The sequence below is a fragment of the Engystomops pustulosus genome, chromosome 6 (genome assembly GCF_040894005.1).
Source record: "Engystomops pustulosus chromosome 6, aEngPut4.maternal, whole genome shotgun sequence".
Classification (NCBI taxonomy): Eukaryota; Metazoa; Chordata; class Amphibia; order Anura; family Leptodactylidae; genus Engystomops; species Engystomops pustulosus.
The window spans coordinates 184,964,361-184,986,855 of NC_092416.1; the positions used below are offsets into that span (position 1 = coordinate 184,964,361).

The following is a 22,495-nucleotide window of genomic DNA, read 5'->3' on the forward strand; positions in this document are numbered from 1 at the left end:
ACAGTGTGATCAGTTGTGGTGTGAGGGGTATATATTATATATGTGGGGGCACAGTGTGGTCAGTTGTGGTGTGAGGGGTATATATGATAAATGTGGGGGTACAGTGTGGTCATTTTTGTATTTGAGGGTCAGGTGTGAGGAGTATATAGGATGATGCCAACCATGTCTGTTTTATAAACCTGCAGAGATGAGTTATGGATGGAAGAAGCCTCATGGAAGATCTCAAAGAAGGGAAGAGACAACATCAGGGACGTCACCTGTAAGTGATTGGATCACACTGCGGCCTCTGTGCAGGACTGGTATATACTACTATATGGTCACTATATGGTGGTACATACTGGTCTGTGTGTGTAGGTTATTATATAGTATTGCAGTATTATCCAGTTATTATGTAGTGGTAATAATCATGATGTAATGTTATTATTTGGGCCTGGTAAGAGGTGCTATTAGTGATATTGTCCTGTGCTCGGTGGTGTTTGTATAATAACAATATGGCGGTAAAGATCATCAGTAAATGGAGTTTCTATGTGGTAAATTATTGGTAATACTGGTCTGTGTATAGAGTCTCGTGCTCATTATCAGGATGTTGGTATTTTCTTCATGTTGTGGTGATGCTGTGGGTCGCAGTTTGGAGCGATTATTTGGATATTGTAGCGCTATTGTTTGGAATACTGGTCTTATGGTACTTTTAATTGGTAACAGTATTGTGGTATCATTATTTTATAATAGTATTTTTTGGTTTCTAATATCTCTAGAGCTTCGAAACAGTATAACTATGTGGTATCTTTTTACTTATATTGTTGTGGTAGGGGGCCCCACGTCGGCTGCATAGCTGGGGGGCCCCATCCTAAATGAGGTGCTCCATACCACTGAGACCCTTAATCTGGCCCTGGTGATGGCACATGTTTCCAACAGGCACATGTTTCCAACAGTCTCCCTATGAGTAGGACAGTCTCCCTACGTTTTTGCCATTGTCTACTTTTCTACAGTGTTTCCCGAGTTGTCACCTGAATCCTCCTTCCTCCCTTCCCCTGCCAGAGAGTCGATGACAGCCAATGGAGCCAGAAGGGGCTTCTGCACTGTACACAGCGCCCCCTGAGGCTTGTTTGCATATATTTTTATAGTTCATTTTTACAAAAAATTAGCCATTAACAGCCTAATGAAGTGTGGATCCCATTTTAGGTTGCTTAATACCTGTGGTTGATTTCTTTTAATATCATATTGCACAGTATTCATGGAGTAGATTACAATTCCATAAAGGGAACCTGTCACAAAAGGGCTATATTACACTGGGTACAAGTTCCCATACACACTGTTAAGTGCAGCGCAGACAGACTTTTATAATACCTTGGTCTTCAGTTGTTCATTTGATAAGCCTTCTTAAACTTTACCTGGCTCCCTGCCAGCCTCTTCCTGTAAGTCCTGGGCGTGGCTGAATTTTAAAATTAATGTATGCATTCTAATATTTTGTTCCCCTAGGCGCCTCGTTCGTCTATATTCCCACATCCTTCCTCTGGCCATCCCACCCCCTGATGATGACGTCTAACAAGCAAACCTCCCGCTTGCACGGTGAGCCTTCTATCTCGCTGCTCCCTCACTGCTCGTGCGTCTCGTTCCAGTGCCATGCAACTAGGCAGAGCGGAGGTACGCAAGCTGCAAAAGTAACGATGAAATACAACTCTCCGATTTTCTTGTATGACATCATACTTGTCCCGGATTAAATCTTTGTAAAATGATGTGATCTCTGTGGCTAAAGCATTTCACAGATTCATAAAATCAATTCGGCTTTACCACTGTGTGAGGACTTGTGATGGTTAATAAGATTTGATTTCCGTACAAAACATTTTCCACAATCGGAACATGAAAATGGCTTCTCCCCTGTGTGACTCATCAGATGTCGATCAAGATGTGTTTTCTGGGTAAAACATTTCCCACATTCTGAACATGAAAATGGCTTCTCCCCTGTGTGACTTCTCCGATGTTGATCAAGATGTGATTTCTGAGTAAAACATTTCCCACAATCGGAGCATGAAAATGGCTTCTCCCCCGTGTGACTTCTTAGATGTCTAACAAGAGCTGATTTCTCGTTAAAACATTTCCCACATTCTGGGCATGAAAGAAGCTCCCCTGTGTGACTTCTCTGGTGTATTACAAGAGCCGATTTCTTGTTAAAACTTTTGTCACATTCCGAATATGAAACTGGCTTCTCCCCTGTGTGAATTATCTGGTGTCTGACAAGAGCTGATTTCTGATTGAAATATTTTCCACATTCTAAACATTGAAATGGTTTCTCCCCTGTGTGACTTCGTTGATGTCTTCTAAGATCTGATTTTGCACTATAACATTTCCCACATTCTGAGCATAAAAATGGCTTCTCCCCCGTGTGACTTCGCAGATGAACAGCAAGAGATGATTTTTGATAAAAACATTTTCCACATTCTGAACATGAATATTGCTTTTCCTCTGTGTGAAGTCTTTGATGTCTAATGAGATCTGATTTCGTACTATAACATTTCCCACATTCTGTACATAAAAATGGCTTCTCCCCCGTGTGTCTTCGCAGATGCACAACAAGAGTCGACTTGCGGTAAAAACATTTCCCACATTCTGAACATGGAAATTTCTTCTCCCTTGTGTGAATTTCAAGATGTTTAACCAGATAAGAACTTTGACTAAAATATTTACCACATTCTAAACAAGAAAATGTCTTCTCCTCTGTGTGACTTTGCTGACGTATAAGAAGATCTTTAACACTATAAGGCTTCCCACTTTCTATACTTGAGTTGATGTTAACCATTCCTGATGATTCAGTAGAAAGGACCCATTTAAGAGCATCAGATGACGGATCTTGTGTGTGAAGGTCTGAGGAAGCATCAGGGATATCGTCATGATCTTCAGATGTATCTGGTGTGATACAACCATCACCTGCTGTAACATGTGATGATATCAGATGTTCCTCTGAGCTCCTGGTGTTGTCATCTGTGGAGATTAAAACAGGCTATAAAATTGAGTCTTAAAGGAAATCTACCACTTACATGGTAGTCATTATATATATATATATATATATGAAGATATGTGTCGGGATCAGGGATAAGATGCCAACAGATATGTATCTTTAGCACAAGACATTTGTGTGATATCAGCAATCCGGGTACATGCAGCATTTCTTGTCTGCCCATGGTGGCTATGACTTTCCTGCTTACCATAAGGTTCTGTATTATTACTGATGTAACATCTCAGTCTCCTCCTCCGAGGTCCTGGTGAGCAGTATTCCTGACCCTCATAGCTCCCACCTTCCAGCTTTTCTTAGTCTATGTCTCCATGTTCTGTATTGTGTTATCACTCGTCTCTGCTTTATCTAGTGGTTACTACTCACCTGGGCAGTTACCTGTAGGAATCTCCTCCTTACATCGCTCATCGCCCCTCACATATGTCTCTGGGGCAGGAATATTCTTCACATCTTCATCCTGATACACAAACTGGGAAACAAATATTGTAAGAAGTCACAATCAATAATTATTATGACCTGACAAGAGGACTTATCTGAGACACATAGCTGCAGGTCTCAGGCTGCAGGACCTGTGATGATGTCATGATCACATGACCTGCAGGGGAAAGTAGTGCACAGAGCTCGCTGCATGAGTGAGGTCAGAGAGAGAACATAGGGGGGATCTGTGTGGGGGACATTACTGAGCGGATGAGTGAGGGACATTACTGAGGGCATTTGTGGGGACATTACTGGGGGATGTGTGAGGGACATTACTGGGGGTAGCTGTGTGAGGGACATTACTGGGGGTAGCTGTGTGAGGGACATTACTGGGGGTAGCTGTGTGAGGGACATTACTGGGGGTAGCTGTGTGAGGGACATTACTGGGGGTAGCTGTGTGAGGGACATTACTGGGGGTAGCTGTGTGGAGGACATTACTGGGGGGATGTGTGGTGCACAATACTAGAGAGATGTGTGGGGCACAATACTAGAGAGATGTGTGGGGCACATTACTTGGGGCTTGTGGGGGAGACATTACTGGGGGGATTTGTGAAGGACAGTACTGGGGTCTGTGTAAGGACATTGCTTGGGGGCTGTGTGAGGACATCACTGGGGGGGCTGTGGGACACATTTCTTGGGGCGTGTTTACACCTGGCACTAGAACGGGCCTCAGTTTGATCTCTCATGAGTTTCCAGTGAAACGCAAGTGATCGATAATGAGTCTTGTATCGCAAGACAAACGTGTGAGCGCAGCCTTAAAGTATTTTGGGAGAGTGCTAGGGGCAGCAGCAGAATAACACTGTCAGGGTGCAGTCACATGTTGCAGTTACAACTGCATCAAAATCAGTTATTAGGTGGTATTAGGTGCAGTTTTGTTAATTTAACAGGGAGACGTGAACTGAACAGGTGAATTTAAGTTTGAATGAGAAACCTGATCCACAAATGTCGTTCACCTGTAAAAATAACAAAACTGCACCTAAAACCACCTCAAAGCTGATTGTGATGCATCTGCAACATGTGACTGCACCTTCGGAGAACCAAGATTTTGGGACAATGAAGGAAATTAGTGTGGTGAACTCCACAGGAAGGAAAGGTGGCTGAAGAGGAGACGTGGTGATGCCGGGCCTAAGGTAGAAGATGAAGGACACGTCACCTGCAGTCAATGAATGGAACAAGAAGGGATTTCTGTGGTTTCTGTAGCTGTATATACCATCAGTAAAGTTGTTATTGGCACAACCAAATGTGAGGAGGATATGTACAGGAGCGAGCATTACTAGAAGTGCCATACACATGCACTGGAGCCCATGCCCCGGATCTTTTACCACCCTAGCAACGCCCCTGTTTATGACTATAATAAACCTCCGCAGATCAGAGAATATATCATGAAGTCTCATCTCCATCTACCTGATGATCCTGTGGGACATATTTCTCCTCTGAACAATCCTGTGGTAGAAGAAGAGGACTGGGACATCTCTCCGGTGATGTTCTCTTACTGGATCTACCTGTAGGAAACATCCAGAGACTGAATTCCTTCTTTCCATACAGATAATGAAAGGACGTGTGGATTTAGTCCTGTCTATTACCTGCTGATGTGAGGGGCTGGTGGTCCTCCATCATGACGTCCTTGTACACATCTTTGTGTCCTTCTAAATACTCCCACTCCTCCATGGAGAAATAGACAGCCACATCCTGACACCTTATAGGAACCTGACACACACAATGATCCCGTCATCACCCAGATCCCTTCATAGCGTTACTGTATAATGTCCCAGCATTCCCAGCAGTGTCACCTCTCCAGTCAGCAGCTCCATCATCTTGTGGGTGACTTCTAGGATCTTCTGCTCATTGATGTCATCATGTATCAGGGGGTGAGGTGGAGGAGCCGGGATTGGGCTCAGGGTTCTCCCCCGTCCTTCATACACAGGGGCCTGACAGCGCCCACTAGAGGTCTTCCTCACTACTGTGTAATCCTGGTTATGGAGAGACACATTGATAAATCTCCCTCCATACATTTCCAGAATCTCTCACCTCTCCAGTCCTATCATCTGTTATTCCCATAGATAATGATGTCATGTGACCTCATCACAATCTCTCACCTCTCCAGTAATATAGAAGAGAATCTCTAGGGTGAGCTGGAAGATTCTCTCCACCATCTTGTCCCTGTCTCTGTCCATTGAACCTAAATGCAGAGAAAAAGAGTTGATGATAAATCCTACAAAATCCCATATTATCGATAGTTTCTGAAATCAATCAAGTAAATATGAACAGATACTGATGTTGAAGTTAAGCTGACAGGGAAGTTTTGTCATATTTGAGATCAAATCAGTGTAGAAGGATCTAGCAATACTTTGTGGCCCACCTAGGCCACATGGCAATGACTGGATAATTTGTTAATATTTCTAGACTCCATGATACCAGAGAAGACTGGTGTAGGAGGCCTAAAGCATAAGAGTTCCTGTTCCTGTATTCACCTTTTCCTATGACCAGAATTGAAGCAGTGAATCAATCAAGAGCTTTCATGTTCTTGTAGATCTGCCTTCAGGCCATAACCGATCAAGAGAAGGGACCTTCAACAATTCAGTTTAAATCGCTGAGCCCAATACTATGGGATCTATGGCACTCCTATATACTGTCTCAGTCAGTGGGGGAAATAGAGCACTGAGATCTGTATTTCCGACACTTAGATACAGTTGAATGGAAGGCAGGATACTCGCACCATTAGTGAGAACAGAACTCCACCATTCTCGTGATCGTGCCTGTAGTCGGACCGTCAACGATCAGTTATTTTTTATCCTGTGGATAAGGGATAAGTGGAAAACTTTGTACAACTGTCGTCTAACAATAAATGTGCCCCCTGGTAATCCTGACAGACAACACCAGTCACTACAAACCTACCTCCACCTGCAGAGCTGTGCCCCAGATAAATGTGACAGGACCTGTGATGATGTCATAGTCATGTGAGCAGTGTGGGAAGATTTAGGTTCTGGGCTACTGGAGAAGCTATAGGACCTGTGATAATGTCATGACCATGTGATTAGTCACATGTGTGGGAGGAGTCAGGTTCCAGGCCGTACACTAGCGGGGTGGGGCCATCCCTGCGCCTAATGTGAGGAGAAGTTCTGAGCAGCGTTGAGACTTCTGTTGTCACCAAGTCGAACCGTAATGTAATCTCATACGTGTGAGGAGAGGTGATGAGTGAAAGACGTCTTTTAACAGCATCCACGAATGTCTCCATGCGCAGCGTTCAGCTCTCCATACCCCAGGAAGTACAGTGCAACCCACCCACACGCCCAAGCCCTCAACTTCCACATCTCCAAATTGCTTAGCCTGGAGATGCTGCCCTATAGGCTGGTAGAGACCGAGGCCTTTCGCAACCTAATGGCGGCCGCCACCCCTTGGTATTCGGTCCCCAGCCACCACTACTTTTCCCGATGTGCCGACCCAGCCCTGCACCAGCACGTGTCAGGCAACATCATCCGTGCCCTGACCAACGCCGTTTCTGACAAGGTCCACCTGACCACGGACACGTGGACGAGTGCTGCCGGGCAGGGCCACTATATATCGCTGACGACACATTGGGTTAACTTGGTGGAGGCTGGGAACGAGTGTGACCCTGGGGCTGGTCATATACTGCCGACGCCGAGGATTGCGGGACCTACCTCGGTCCAGGTCTCTCAGGCCTACTATTCCTCCTCCTCCTCCCACCCCTCCTCCACCTCCTCCTCCGAACTACCATCCGTGGGCATGGCGCCATCAGTCGGTAGCTCTAGCGACAGCAGGTGGTGCTCAAACTGCTGAGCCTAAGCGATAAAAGGCACACCACCCAAGAGCTATTACAGGGCATCACGGCGCAGACCGATCTGTGGCTGGCACCGCTGAACCTGAAGCCAGGCATGGTTGTGTGTGACAACGGCCGTAACCTGGTGGCGGCTCTGCAACTCGGCAGACTGACACATGTGCCATGCCTGGCCCATGTGTTAAATCTCATAGTTCAGCGGTTCCTCAAGACATACCCCAATCTGTCTGATTTGCTCACGAAGGTGCGCCGCATCTGTGCACATTTCAGGAAGTCCAGCGCAGATGCTGCCACTCTCAGGGCAGCGCAGCGCCGCCTCCAACTGCCCGCTCACCGACTGTTGTGCGACGTGCCCACGAGGTGGAATTCAACATTAATAATGTTATCCACAGTTTACCAGCAGCGCAGAGCGATTGTAGACTGCCAGATGCCGCCATCATCAGCCTCACCATCCCGCTGCTTGGCTTGTTGAAAAACTCTCTGGTCAGCATGAAGTCAGAAGCTTTGCGCTCGTCACAAGAGATGGGGGAAGAAGATTCCCTTGTTGATAGCCAAAGCACCCTCAGGTCTGTTTCTCAGCGCATATCGGAGGAGGTGGAGGAGGATGAGGAGGAAGAGGAGGAGAATGTTGGCAAGACAGAAGAGGGGAACATTGCTCAGTCCTTCACTGTTCAGCGTGTATGGGCAGAAGAAGAGGAGGTGGAGGAGGAGGAAATGGACAGTCAGGCCAGTGAGGGGAGTAAATTCTTGCGCGTTGGGACTCTGGCGCATATGGCAGATTTCATGCTAGGCTGCCTATCCCGTGACCCTTGCGTTCAAAGAATTTATTCCAGCACCAATTACTGGGTATTCACTCTCCTGGACCCACGGTACAAGCAAAATCTTTCCACTCTAATCCCTGGAGAGGAAAGGAGTGTGAGAATGCATGAATACCAGCAGGCCCTGGTGCACAAGCTGAAACATTATTTCCCTTCTGACAGCGCTAGCGGCAGAGTGCGTACTTCTGCGGGACAAGTAGCGAGGGAGAGTAGGCGAGCAAGCAGCTTGTCCAACACTGGCAGGGGTAAGCTTTACAAGGCCTTTGCCAGTTTTATGTCACCCCAGCAAGACACTGTCACCTGTCCCCAGTCTCGGCAGAGTAGGGCTGATCTTTACAGAAAGATGGTGAGGGAGTACGTAGCTGACCATACCATCGTCCTAAATGATCACACAGCTCCCTACAACTACTGGGTTTCAAAGCTGGACATGTGGCACGAACTGGCGCTGTACGCCTTGGAGGTTCTTGCCTGCCCTGCCGCTAGATCCTCCTCATTTTCCTCCTTCTCCTCCTCTTTGTACACTAAAGCAGAGGAAACTGGCTATTTTTTGCCAGGGCCAACTGGCTCTAGCTATAGTACTCAATGTATTTAATTTTTCTGGAGGACCACCTACCTGCTCCTCTGGTTTAAAAACTTTTTTGGACTGCCACATACAGGCACTATCCAAATTTAATTGTCTCCATAGCAGCCTCCACACGTCATCTTTATAGCTGTCTCCACACGTTGTCTCCATTGCTACATCCACACATCATCTCCATAGCTACCTCCCAAAGTCGTCCATATAGCTGCCTCCATACATCGTCCCCTTAGCAAACGAGCTGTGTCAGGCAGAATTTTTCGGGTGTTTCACCAGATACATAATGGAACTGTCGCCGCCATGCGGGAGACCTCAAGTTTCAATCATAGAAGCAATATGGATGCCCCATACTGTCACTCTTAATCATGGAAGTCGTCTCCATGGCTGCCTCCACATGTCGTCCCCTTATCAAACGAGCTGTGTCATGCTCATTTTTCGGGTGTTTCACCAGATATGTTATGGAACTTGGTCACTATGTCGCCACCATGCTGTGTTATCGACTAAATATACCGTCAACCTTTTGTTCACATTGGAAATTTATTTCAGCGCTTCTTGCTCACCTCCTTTGGTTCCTCTCCTTTGATTCCTTTGGTTTGAAGCCTGAGTCCATTTAGGGTATGTCGCTATGACACTCTCTAGTGTCTGGGCCCCTTTACCAAGCACCGTGACCACAGCGTGCCTAGGCCCCAACCGCCAGCCACTCCGGTATTCCGGGCCCCGTGTGCCTCCAGACCCCAAGAAAAGGCTAGGCCCCAAGAAAAGGCTGTTGCAAGTGGCGCCACGAACAGGATATTTACTTCTGTGCCTTATACTGGCACTATAGACTGTCCTTTTATGGAAAGATTGTGCTGCCTAACCCTGCTGATTTGTGTTCTACAACATAGACCGTGTTATTACATCGCTGTGGAAGTTAATCGCTGCTAAAGAATTTTGTCAGTTCTGCTACATCTGGTGCTGCAGCGCCTGAAGAGTTAACCTCTGGAAGTCTGTGTGGCGCAGCAAGGAGTACCAGGCCACCAAAATCCTCACTGGCGGGAAACCCAGGTGACTTGCGAAACTCTGCTCCCTGCGCGTGTGGCGCGAAGTACCTTGGAGGAGGAGCCGGAGTGGCTGCGGCCCAGCAACGAAGAGGGTTAATCGGCCATCTTGGATTTCGGTGCAGGCCGCGCTTGAACCTGCTGACTGCATGCGCCTCATTCGGAGTGCCGAGGCACATGTACTGCCACCAGGAGAAAGAGTCTCTGATCCTCACTGAGCACCTGCTGCCTGCCGGACATCGGGAAGGGAGATCTTTGCGGACCTGAGCTGTCCTGTCATTGCAGCTGATCCTGAGTAAGTACCGCTGGGGAAGTTAAAGGGGGGAAAGATTGTTTCCGAAGCTAGGTGTAGTTGGCTCACCTCCCATGGAATAGTGACTGTGTCTTAAAGGTACCATATCCCCATTTCCAGCCATCACCCATAGCAACGGACATTGTTTAACCCCTCAGACTCAGCCCAAACATGTCAGCCCAAGAAGAGGACACTGAGCTGGAGTGACTCCTGTCACCTGGGCCCTCCTCAGGGTATAGGAGCATACCAAACACCCCAGAGAGCCCAGCTGGGGCCACCACAGTTATGCCCCTGACTATGCCCCACTATCTTTGGGCCCCCTGGTTACCCCACTATGAAGGAAAGTTGGCACACCGAAAGAGGAGAATCTTTGATGCAGCTTCCAAAGGCTTATTTGAACATTATTGCTACTAATGGGAAAACTGTACCCATCAGCGGCTACTGGGAACCCACACTAAGCATCGGAGATACCAAGTTAACCAGACAGGGCATAGTGGTGACACAAGTGCCTGAAGACATTACCTTCTCCCTGGTATTGGGTACCAATGTCCTCCACAGCTGCTATCCTGAAGTGCTGAAGGCTCTCAAGAACTCCATACTAACGGTGCCCAGTGATTCTCAGAAGGTGATTCAAGAGACCATGCAAGTCCTAGCGGCATAGCAGAAGTTTGCTGGTCCCAACAGAGAAATTTGCAGAGTCCAGAGCAAAGATCCACAACCTGGGACTGAAACGTCAGTATGGTGCCGTTACCAGGAGGTGAAGAATCTGCTGCAAGAAATGAAGACTACCAATGTTATCCGGGAGAGTCACAGCTGCCCTGCTAGTCCTTGTGAAGAAGAAGGATGTGATCCTTCGCTTATGTGTTGACTATAAGAAGATCAACAATATCACCTACAAGGACGCCTATCCGCTGCCTCGAATCGAGGAATCCCTCACAGCCTTAGAGTCGACTGCCTACTTCTCCACCCTGGATCTGACCAGTGGCTACTGGCAAGTGGCCATGGCGCCGGAAGACAGGGAGAAGATGGCTTTTACAACCCCAATGGGCCTGTTTGAGTTCAACAACATGCCTTTCGGCCTATGCAGTGCCCCAGGCACGTTCCAGCGGTTAATGGAGAGATGTTTGGGTCATCGAAACTTCGATACTATACTTGGACGACATCATCATCTACTCCAAGACCTATGAGGATCACCACCAACATCTGGCTGAAGTCTTCCAAATCCTGGTCCAGCATGGATTGAAGGTTAAAGGACACCTGTCATCAGGTCTGTGTCACTTGTCCTGTCACTACTACCTGTTGGAGCAGCTCACAAGGATCCCATCCAAACCTTTATCTAGTCAATTCATACATTAATTTTTATAAAATCATCTATTCTTTATTATGTAAATGAGGCTGGTCACATGGTCACAGGCAGTGATGTCACCCCTGTTACCCCTCCCCTCTCCTCCCCCTGCTCAGGTCTGTGTGTAATGTATAGTAAAGCATTGCTAGTGTGTGTGCTGCATCTGCTGACATGCTGCATCCTCCTAATACATATGTGACATCAGACATCAGCTACACATGTACCTGACATGTTCTGCTATAACATGACTGCCTGGAGCTGTTGTATCTCTCCTATACACACACAGGCTGCAGGGGGCGCTAGCACATGGAGCAGCCTTTACAGAATTATACAGGCTGTCACTCAAGCACTGGGGGTGTGGCTGTGCCTCCCACTCATGAATAAGCTGGACAGCTTGAATATGCTAATGTGGTGAGGGCTGATGGAATTGAGCCAGACCCAGAGAAGGTTGCAGCTGTCCACGACTGGCCTACCCCGTCTACCATCCGGGACATCAAAAGCTTCCTGGGATTTGCCAGCTACTACAAGCGGTTTGTCTTGAAGTTTGCCGAGCTAGCGCCCCCCCTGCAAGAACTCCTAAGGGTCTTCCTAAAGCTGTCCAACGGTCCCGAGCACCCATTTAATGGACAGCAGAACGAGAAGCTGTGTTCCAGATCAAGTACCGGGCAGGCAAGACCAATGACAACACCGATGCTCTGTCCCGTCTCCCTGACCAGTGGGAGGGACCCTCCACGAATGCTCAGTGGGAAGTAGTTGAAATGACAGTCTTCTATGCCCTTTTTGTGCGTCAAGATGCGCAGAGAGCTTACACCTTGCCATCTGAAGCAGAGCCTGCTATGCAATAAGAAGAGTCCGCACCACCCGCAGAAAAGGACCTTTGGATGAGTCTTCTAGTGAAGGGCTGACGGTGAATTGTCCAAATTGTAGCACCAGGGGAAGACTCTGAGTATGCATCAGGGCCTGTTAAAAAGGAGAACTCGGATCCCATCATCCCATACCAGATGGTGATCCCCAGGAGAGATGCCAAGATAGTGCGGGCTATGTATCACGGCCAGTCCGGACACTTTGGCGCTCAGAAGACTGAAGCCATCATCCGGAAGAACTCCTACTGGGTGAACATGAAGCCCGACGTCGAGGCCTATTGTCCAGTGTGCCCAGCCTGTGTCATCGCTCAGGGAGAGCAACACAATCAAAGGGCTCCTCTACATCCCATTTTGAGCCAACGTCCTCTGGAGATCCTGGCCCTGGACCATATGAAGTTGGAGCCCAGCAGGTCTGGTCATACTTACGCCATGACAATAATAGACTACTATACTAAGTTCGTGGTCGCAGTACCAGTCAGAGACTTGTCCGCCAGGACCACCGCAGCTTCATCCTCCCCTATGGCTGTCTGGATAAAATCCTCACTGACCAGGGAATAGCGTTTGAGTCTCAAGTGTTCCAAGAGCTGTGTACCCTCTATGGCTATAAAAAGCTGAGGACCACAGCATGCCACCCACAGGGTAATGGACTTTGCGAAAAAAAGAACCAGACTCTCATCAACATGCTGAGGACCCTGACCCCTTCAAAAAGGGCTTACTGGCCGAAGCTTCTACCAGCAACAACTACCCATTTCTCCACCGGATACACTCCCTACTACCTTATGTTCGGGAGACATGGCCATCTCCCCGTTGATATGGCATTGGACATGGAAGCTCCCTGACTTCCAATGAGGAAATTAGTGTGGCTGCAAAACAACCATCCCACCAGTAAATTAGATGGACGTTCGAAGCATGAGCCATATCTAGTTAGGGACAGTCTCTCTCCTGAAGTCTATGAGATTTCAAGAGGAGACCGTCCACCACTCCGGGAACACAGGAACCGGCTGAAGAGATGTCTATGATCCTTTGCCCCTGTGTCAAGTCCTCTGACCCAACTCCCGTTCTAAGAGGCCTTTGTGTTCATCCACCCCCAGTTTTCTTGAACTAGTGACTGTACCTCAGTTTTGTGTGATTGTTTCCACCCCAGTGAGAGCTACTCCAGAGAGGTCACCATCCCTGCCGCAGTCCCCAAAACTGCTGCCCTCGGAGGATGACCCAATTCCAGAACCTGTTGCCCCCATCGAATATGAGGCGACTCCAGCACCAGTGCCTGATTCAGGAGATGACGACGAGGAGACTGTGAATTTTTTCTCAACAGAAACTACGGAGGTCTCAAAGGGAGACGAGAGGGAAGGCTCCTGCATACCTGCAGGAGTACTGGCTGTCCCAGCACGATGGTCGTAAGCCGAAAATGGTACGCTTCTCAGACCATGAGGTCCTCACCCCTGTTGCTGACAGTGATAAAGAATAATCCCTGATGGGCTGTAGCCCCTAACAGGTACTATGTACATATTGTGTATATTCTTTTTGTTGCTATTACTCCCAGTTGGGTGGACCCATATACCCTACAGAGCCAGAGACTTTCCTGAGACTCTTTCCCCTATTTATTATAAGTGAAGAGTCTATCCTTGAACTTACTCCTATATGTGCTATGATAGCACCCACCTCATCACACTACGACTTCCAAAGGACTCTTTGCTACTGCACTCTTTCCCACGATAAGGGCTGTGCCCAGGAAATGGACTCTCCTTACCAGAGCCTCCTGAGAGACTTTTAGCCATATACTAAAAGGAAAAAGTTTTGACCTACTGTTTTTGCACTAAATCCCTTTCTTTTTCAGAAACGGACATTTTGTTTGCAGTATTTATGCCTTTCATTTTCAGGAGACGGGTATAACTCTCTTTGCTACCACGAGTAGCTATTAATCATGTAACGTTATGCAACGTTTAAGTTATTTACCCATTGGGCTGATAATGCCAATGTAAGTTTTCTTATGTTTTGCACAACTGTAGTGGTAATGCTATCAGTAAGTTTGCAATTACCCCTTTCTCAAGCTTTGCAGGAAGTAGCTAAGGCTGTGTCGGACCGTCCTTTGTATGTTAAATCCTGACCACAGGCTTACACCTCTAACCGAAGCTTCGTATTAGTATGGCTTCTGTAAACTGCAGGTTCTTAGGGGACTCGGGTTGGTCACATAGTAGCATTTAGTCGCCAAACACCAGGGTAAGACCGTCAGATGGCAGGTACAAGGTATAATGTATGTACTCTGTATACCATTTATGTGTATTACATTGTCACCCAGGAGTTTTCAAACAAATTGTCAGGCCTTGGTGCAAGGAGTGGATTACAGGACATGACACCACACCATTCCCTAACAAACAGTCGGTTTAAGGGCGTTAGCTACCAACTGTACAACATTAATTTCATTTTGTGTACCCAGTCCGACACCAATCCCAGTGCCTATAGCCAGGACCGTGGGCGGTTTGTCTCCCCTACACTGCACATTGCCAGCACTTCTCATTAAGTGCACCTTTATCATCCGCACCCCTTCATACTGTAGTGTGAATGGACCATCTGGAGGCCATATGCTGCTGGCCAACTTTAATTGTCTTTTTCCCCATGCGGTCCATTGCCGAGCCGTGGGCGGCTCTTTCAAATACCTAGGGGGTATGCAACACCCCTGCCAATACAACAGGCAAGGGGCAGTTGCGAACAGAGCCCTCCCCTTGCCATGAGCCATCTGAGGGAGTCATGAACTGTCTAGAAGGTTCTAGCACTGGGTTGTTAGGTACTTTGCCTGTACAGGCAGGATCTACAGCTGCTATGGTTAATGGTATGTGAATTCTAACCAATTGTATTCCACCATGTACACTGGAGTGTGATTGGAGAGTTAGTTACCACCTGACCAGGATAAAAAAAACCCTGGACAGGGAGAGGCTAGATCTCTTAGGCCCAGGTCTTTCCAGAGAGATCTGAGAGCACAAGCTCTTACCAGAGAACACATCCTGTTACAGAGTGAAGAGAGGGATAGTGTCTGTGTACCATCAGCACTGACACTCAGCTAATTCCCGGGACAAGAGCTGCAGCATCCATAACAGCTCCATCCCAGCCTGCATCTGCTACCAGGCTGGTGAACCAATTCCTGAGAACCACTCTCCCTGACCACTCCAATAATCCGGAATCTGTTCCAAGATTGTTTGGCTGTTTGCCTGCAGTTGTTCTAATAAAGAACCATGAGTTATTTTGCACAACGTTGTCTGCGTCTGTTCCCTGGATAAGGCTGAGGAACATATCTTACGGACAGCCAGTACATCAGCCTCTGCCTCCATGTTTCTTGCACACTCCACCTGTCGGAGACCTGCCAGGCTGTAGGACAGCCCTCATGTCCCCTTACCAAGCACCGTGACATCAGCGCGCCCTAGGCTGCAACCATCAGCCACTCCGGTATTCTAGGCCCCGTGTGCCTCCAGGCCCCAAGAAAAGGCTTGACCCTGGTGGGGGATGTTGCAACTTTAAAAGAGCATAGGATTAAGTGAGCGATCTAGAAAGCTGCGAAGCACCTAATAGCTTCTCCAGGGAAGTGAATTTCACAGTCAGTCTGATGGAGCTGAACTGAGCCTGAAAGGTATGGCTCAGCTGAAGATAGTGGAAGGAAGCAATTGCCGATAGGCTAAATGGATTAACTCTTTTATTTTGTAAATTATGTGATCTCTGTGGCCAAAGCATTTCCCAGATTCATAAAATAAATTTGGCTTTACCACTGTGTGAGGACTTCTGATGGTTAATGAGATTTGACTTCCGAGAAAAACATTTCCCGCAATCTGAACACGAAAACGGCTTCTCCCCTGTGTGAGTTCTCAGATGTTGATCAAGATGCGATTTCTGAGCAAAACATTTCCCACATTCTGTACATGAAAATGGTTTCTCCCCTGTGTGACTTCTCAGATGTTTAACAAGTTCTGATTTCTGGTGAAAACATTTCATGCACTCTAGGCATGAAAATGGCTTCTCCCCTGTGTGACTTCTCTGATGTGTAACAAGATCTGATTTCTGGTGAAAACATTTCCCACATTCTGGGCATGAGAAACGCTCCCCTGTGTGAATTCTCTGGTGTATTACAAGAGCCGGTTTCTTGTTAAAACTTTTCCCACATTCTGGACATGAATATGGCTTCTCCCCTGTGTGAATTCTCTGGTGTATAACAAGAGTTGATTTCTGGTTGAAATGTTTCCCACATTCTAAACATGGAAAAGGCTTCTCCCCTGTGTGGCTTCTTTGATGTCTTCTAAGATCTGATTTAACACTATAACATTTGCCACATTCGGAACAAATAAATGGCTTCTCCCCTGTGTGAGTTCTCTGATGTGTAACAAGATCTGATTTGTGGTAAAAACATTTCCCACATTCTGAACATGGAAATTGCTTCTCTTCTGTGTGAAGTTTTTGATGTCTTATAAGCTCAGATTTAACACTGTAACATTTCCCACATTCTGTACACGTAAATGGCTTCTCCCCTGTGTGACTTCTCAGATGTATCGCAAGAGCCGACTTGTGGTAAAAACATTTCGCACATTCTGAACATGGAAATTTCTTGTCCCCTGTGTGAATTTTAAGATGTCTAACAAGATTAGAACTTTTCATAAAAGATTTGCCACATTCTAAACAAGAAAATGGTTTCTCTCCTGTGTGACTTCTCTGATGGATAAGATCTTTATCGTTTAAAGGTTTTCCTCTTTCTAAACCGGACTTCATGTTCTTTTCCCTTCCTAATGATTTGGTGGAAAGGACCCATTTAATAGGATAAGATGGTGGATCTTGTGTGTGAAGGTCTGAGGATGCATCTGGGATATTGTCATGGTCTTCAAATGTATCTGGTGTGATACAACCATCACCTGCTGTAACATGTGATGATATCAGATGTTCCTCTGAGCTCCTGGTGTTGTCATCTGCGGAGAGAAAAAAGGATTACAAACTATAACCTTAAAGGAAATCTACAATTTAATTTCATGCATAAATTGAGAATGCTGTAGCTACACTGATGCAGAAACATATCTTGTTTAATCCCTGATCCAAGTGGTTTTGCTAAAAAAATAAATTATAAAATTCAGGACCTTGGGAGATCTAGGTTGCATGCTGCTTGCTGTTCATAAACACATTACACGGAGCTTCCTGAACTGTCCAGACAGGACTTATCACCCTGATCTGGATGACTTATACCCAGGATGGTGCAGCGATTGATTACTTCTGCCTGCCAGTCACAACACAGTAAAAACAGTGTTCTCTGAAGCAGTGCATAATAAGGGCAAGAGGAGAAGCGCCGAGTCAGGCAAAGGAGTGACAGAACCTTATTAACCTGAATTTTATAATTGTTTTTTTCAGCAAAACCACTCGATTGAACATTTGTGTGATATCAGCAATCCGGGTACATGCAGCATTTCTTGTCTGCCCATGGTGGCTATGACTTTCCTGCTTACCATAAGGTTCTGTATTATTACTGATGTAACATCTCAGTCTCCTCCTCCGAGGTCCTGGTGAGCAGTATTCCTGACCCTCATAGCTCCCACCTTCCAGCTTTTCTTAGTCTATGTCTCCATGTTCTGTATTGTGTTATCACTCGTCTCTGCTTTATCTAGTGGTTACTACTCACCTGGGCAGTTACCTGTAGGAATCTCCTCCTTACATCGCTCATCGCCCCTCACATATGTCTCTGGGGCAGGAATATTCTTCACATCTTCACCCTGATACACAAACTGAGGAACAAATATTGTAAGACGTCACCAGACGATGGAGAAGTCACAAACAAATAATCAGTTAGTATCATGAAGACCAGATATGACCTGACAGGAGGAGTTATCTGAGACACACAACTGCAGGTCTCCACCATAAATACATCATGTTGTTTCCTTACTAGAACAATGTCCAGCTTTCTCTTTAAAATAGAATTAAATGTTCCAGAAATATCAAACGGTGAAACTGGAGTCACTCACATAGGGGGAGATTTATGAAGCTGTCTAAGAGTTAGAATGTTCTTAGATGCTCATGGCAACCAATTACAGTTCAGCTTTTATTGCTCATGAATATTTGAAAGGGCAACTAAAAACATTCAAACTCTTAGACAGCTTCATAAATCTACCCCATATAGACTATAAGAAGATAGGATTATCCTAAAAGACAATTTTATGACTATAATAAACTTCCTCAGATCAGAGAAGATATAACAAAGTCTTATCTCCATCTACCTGATGATCCCGTGGGACATATTTCTCCTCTGAACAATCCTGTGGTAGAAGAAGAGGACTGGGACATCTCTCCGGTGATGTTCTCTTACTGGATCTACCTGTAGGAAACATCCAGAGACTGAATTCCTTCTTTCCATACAGATAATGAAAGGACGTGTGGATTTAGTCCTGTCTATTACCTGCTGATGTGAGGGGCTGGTGGTCCTCCATCATGACGTCCTTGTACACATCTTTGTGTCCTTCTAAATACTCCCACTCCTCCATGGAGAAATAGACAGCCACATCCTGACACCTTATAGGAACCTGACACACACAATGATCCCGTCATCACCCAGATCCCTTCATAGCGTTACTGTATAATGTCCCAGCATTCCCAGCAGTGTCACCTCTCCAGTCAGCAGCTCCATCATCTTGTGGGTGACTTCTAGGATCTTCTGCTCATTGATGTCATCATGTATCAGGGGGTGAGGTGGAGGAGCCGGGATTGGGCTCAGGGTTCTCCCCCGTCCTTCATACACAGGGGCCTGACAGCGCCCACTAGAGGTCTTCTTCACTACTGTGTAATCCTGGTTATGGAGAGACACATTGATAAATCTCCCTCCATACATTTCCAGAATCTCTCACCTCTCCAGTCCTATCATCTGTTATTCCCATAGATAATGATGTAATGTGACCTCATCACAATCTCTCACCTCTCCAGTAATATAGAAGAGAATCTCTAGGGTGAGCTGGAAGATTCTCTCCACCCTCCTGTCTCTGTCCATTGTCTAAACCTAAATGCAAAGAAAAATCAGTGAAAGGTAAATCCCACAAAATTTATGTAAAAAACAGTTGGGATAGGGCCTAACTCCATCTGCTCCATCATACCTCCCAACATTTGTGAAAAGGAAAGAGGGACAAAATGGCGGCACGCGTAGCTAAGAACTATGACTACTGTTACACTGACACAGATTTAATGCCTTGGTATATAGAGAGGGATCTTCTCAGAGATTATTGTAATTATTGAGACTATTATTATGGAGATTATTATTTTTACTATTATTAATAATCGTCTCCATAATAAAAATAATAAAATTTATAATAATAATAAGTCTCAATAATTACAATAATAACCTGTGAGAAGATCCCTCTCTATCAGTGCATTAGTCTGTGTCACAGTGTAACAGTGGCAGATAACACTTCTTAGTTACCAGAAATCCTCTGATAAGTATCACTGGGCTTATAGCTCAGTTAGTTAAGGCTCCTGTCTATAGTGCAGAGGGTTCCAGGTTCGAATCTCAGCCTTGGCAAAACTTAATTTAATTTAAGAGCTTGTGTCTGGGGAAGCCCTGGAGACCATATATGGACAGATACTGATATGAACCTGATGACGTGATTCCTGCTCTCCACTAAGCCGACAATTCTCTGAAAAGGATTCCCTGCCCGATGTCTGCTCTGGGGAAGCCTAGGAGATGCAATGACCATATATGGATAGAGATCTGAACCTGATGACGTGGTCCCTGCTCTCCGCTAACCCGACACTTCTCTGAAAAGATTTCCCTGCCCGATGTCTGTAGAAGCTATTCTGTGCTATCAGTTCTGGCTTTCAAAGTATTTACTCTGCGGACACAGCGCGGGACATGCCGGGACCTGGGGGGAAAATCCGTGACAATCTCATAGCTGCCCATGACGCGGGGCAGAGGTAAGAAAAATGGGACTTTCCCGGCAAAATTGGGACGGCTGGGAGCTATGGCTCCATTAATCTGACAGAGCGATAGACCCTTTGTTTTCGCGATCTGGGGGGGTCTTAGCACTGAGTCCCCCACTGATCACCTAACATTCCTTTGTTTCCTTTAATTCTGAGGCGGTGCCCACCAGTAGGAAGTATAAGAGAATCGGAATCAAAGAAACGTGACTGGAACTGCCCTTGCCGGTAGGGTAGTAGTTCCACATGAATCACTGCGTCCGGAAAGCCCTGGATCCGGAGGTGACAGTCTCCGAAAAACACAAACATAACCTACAAAAAGACTTATGGTATGTAGACATCTCCTACTTACCTATGAACTACTACCATCCCGACAAGCCCCCATTACAGTCACAATTCTTTGGTGAAAATCTTCTGCTATCGCTCAGTGACTTCCACACACGGTAAGTGACTGATGGGCAGTTTATACTTGGGATTTGAGAAAGGCTTGGAATTAAGCCTAAAACGGTGAAACCCCCACCCCGATAAGGGGTGGTTTCTTTTGAATATTCATTTGCATAGAAAAATCTGCCTGATGCTGCCTTCACGTTTCAGATGCAGTTTCCGGCGTCCAAACCAGGAGTGAAGTGTAAAAATAGGAGGAGGAGCTTCTCTCAAGGAGATCTTCTCTCCAATTATGATCCACAATTGCTTTAGCTTCCAAAACTGAGTCAAAAACAGCACATGTAAACGCACCCTAAGAAGAGTCTCACTAGCAGGAAGGGAACTTTCACGTTGCAAAAGCCAACATCTGACCGCACCGTTGTCAATAGAGGAGTAGTTGTAGGCGCTTATATGGAGGGAGGAATTGTGTTTGTGAAGTTTAATGCCGATTACGCTCAGAAGCTGCGCTGGTATTTTGATTATGTTATTCTGGGGCTCGCGCCGCACTCACACGTGGGGTTGAAATGGATTTTAGATTACATTTAGGCAATGTAAATACCTACAAAGAAATAGGGCCTAATGTTAAGCACCTCAGCTCAACAAAGGGGAACAGAGAAAGCCCCACTCCCCTCTCTGTATAACAAACACTCACCAAGGCGAGCGAACAAGTCACAGAAATAACAAAAATGTCAACTTTACTTAATGCATGTTAAAATATTTAAACATGGGCGCACACCAGACCAAGGAACTAGCGCGCTCCGTATCCCACAAGACCCAATGTAAACCCCTACCAATAAAGACAATGGGGGACATTTACTAAGGGTCCGAATTGCGTTTTTTTTCCGTCGGGACTTCCGAATTTTTCGATTTTGGGCCAAATTGTTAAATCGGCGCTGGGTTGCATGCGACGAAAAAAGGGGGTCATGACCATTAGAAAACCCGACGGATTCGGGAAAATCGTGCTATTTGAAAAATTAAAAAGTGTCGCTTGACCCTCACACTTACATGCACCCAGCATAGGATGAACTCTGGCGGCCTCGGCGCAGCAGCGACACCTAGTGGATATCGGGCGCACAACCTTAGTGAATCGCCGGAAAACCCGAATCCTCATTGGAGAACGCGCCGCTGGATCGCAAATGGACCGGGTAAGTAAATGTGCCCCATTGTTTCAGCCTAAATAGAGGTTATAACCTTAAATATATTACATCTTATGGAAAGAGACAAAATGTACATGTAAGAGCAGAGGGGAATACAATACCCGGCTACGATACGAGTAATGAGGGACACGTGTCCTGCTCTTAGGCCCTTTCCGGGGGTCATAACCTCTATTTAGGCTGATAAGGGAGATGAGCAATGATGTATATTTTGGAAGAGGTTTACATTGGGTCTTGTGGGATACGGAGCGCGCTTGTTCCTCGTCTGGTATGTGCCCGTGTTTTAATATTTTTACATGCATTAAGTAAAGTTTACATTCTTGATAGCAGGATGCGATCTCTACCCATTGCTCCCCCCATTAGTGAGAACGGGATCTCCATTCTCCGGATTACTGGCACCGTTACCCCCAGGAATTCTGACTGGCAACACCGGTGACTACACACCTACCTCCACCTGCAAAGTTGTACACCATGAGTGTGAGAGGAGAAAGGACCTGTGATGATGTCATAGTCATGTGACCAGTAACATGTGGGAGGAGTTAAGCTCCTGGCTTCATCACTGGAAAAGCGATAGGACCTTGCGATGTCATGACCATGTGATTATTTACATGTGTGGGAGGAGTCAGGCTCCTGGAGAAGCTTAACCCTTTAAGGACCTGGCCCTTTTTTGTTTTTTCATTTTTATTTTTCACTCCCCACAATCAAAAATCTATAACTTTTTTTTACATGTAAAAAGCTGTGTGACGGCTTGTTTTCTGCGTAAAAAATTGCACTTCATAGTGA

General features: G+C 46.3%; 2 protein-coding genes and 1 long non-coding RNA gene across 4 annotated transcripts in view; all 3 read right to left on the reverse strand.

Annotated features, from left to right (window-relative positions):
- LOC140065436 (uncharacterized) overlaps positions 1-2,981 on the reverse strand; it is a 138,878-nt gene extending 135,897 nt beyond the window's left edge. Inside the window, exon 1 of the mRNA XM_072113057.1 lies at positions 1,838-2,981. Within this exon, the coding sequence (XP_071969158.1) occupies positions 1,838-2,797 (960 nt within the window). The 5' untranslated portion in view covers positions 2,798-2,981. The remainder of the gene's footprint in view (positions 1-1,837) is intronic.
- The window catches only part of LOC140066029 (uncharacterized), a 36,481-nt gene extending 32,887 nt beyond the window's left edge, over positions 1-3,594 (reverse strand). Inside the window, exons 1-2 of the mRNA XM_072113593.1 lie at positions 3,532-3,594; positions 3,389-3,479 (exon numbers count right to left, since the gene is read on the reverse strand). Of these exons, the coding sequence (XP_071969694.1) occupies positions 3,389-3,479; positions 3,532-3,594 (154 nt within the window). The remainder of the gene's footprint in view (positions 1-3,388; positions 3,480-3,531) is intronic.
- Positions 3,595-5,073: 1,479 nt separating this feature from the next.
- On the reverse strand, positions 5,074-22,361 carry LOC140065456 (uncharacterized). Of its 2 annotated transcripts, none has more exons than XR_011847922.1 (3): positions 22,161-22,360; positions 19,144-19,224; positions 5,074-5,457 (listed from the first exon to the last, which is right to left on the reverse strand). It is a non-coding gene; the product is annotated as an uncharacterized lncRNA (long non-coding RNA). The 2 variants fall into 2 exon arrangements; XR_011847923.1 differs by lacking the exon at positions 5,074-5,457 and adding an exon at positions 18,788-19,017 and having other exon boundaries at positions 22,161-22,361.
- Between the last annotated feature and the right edge of the window lie 134 nt (positions 22,362-22,495).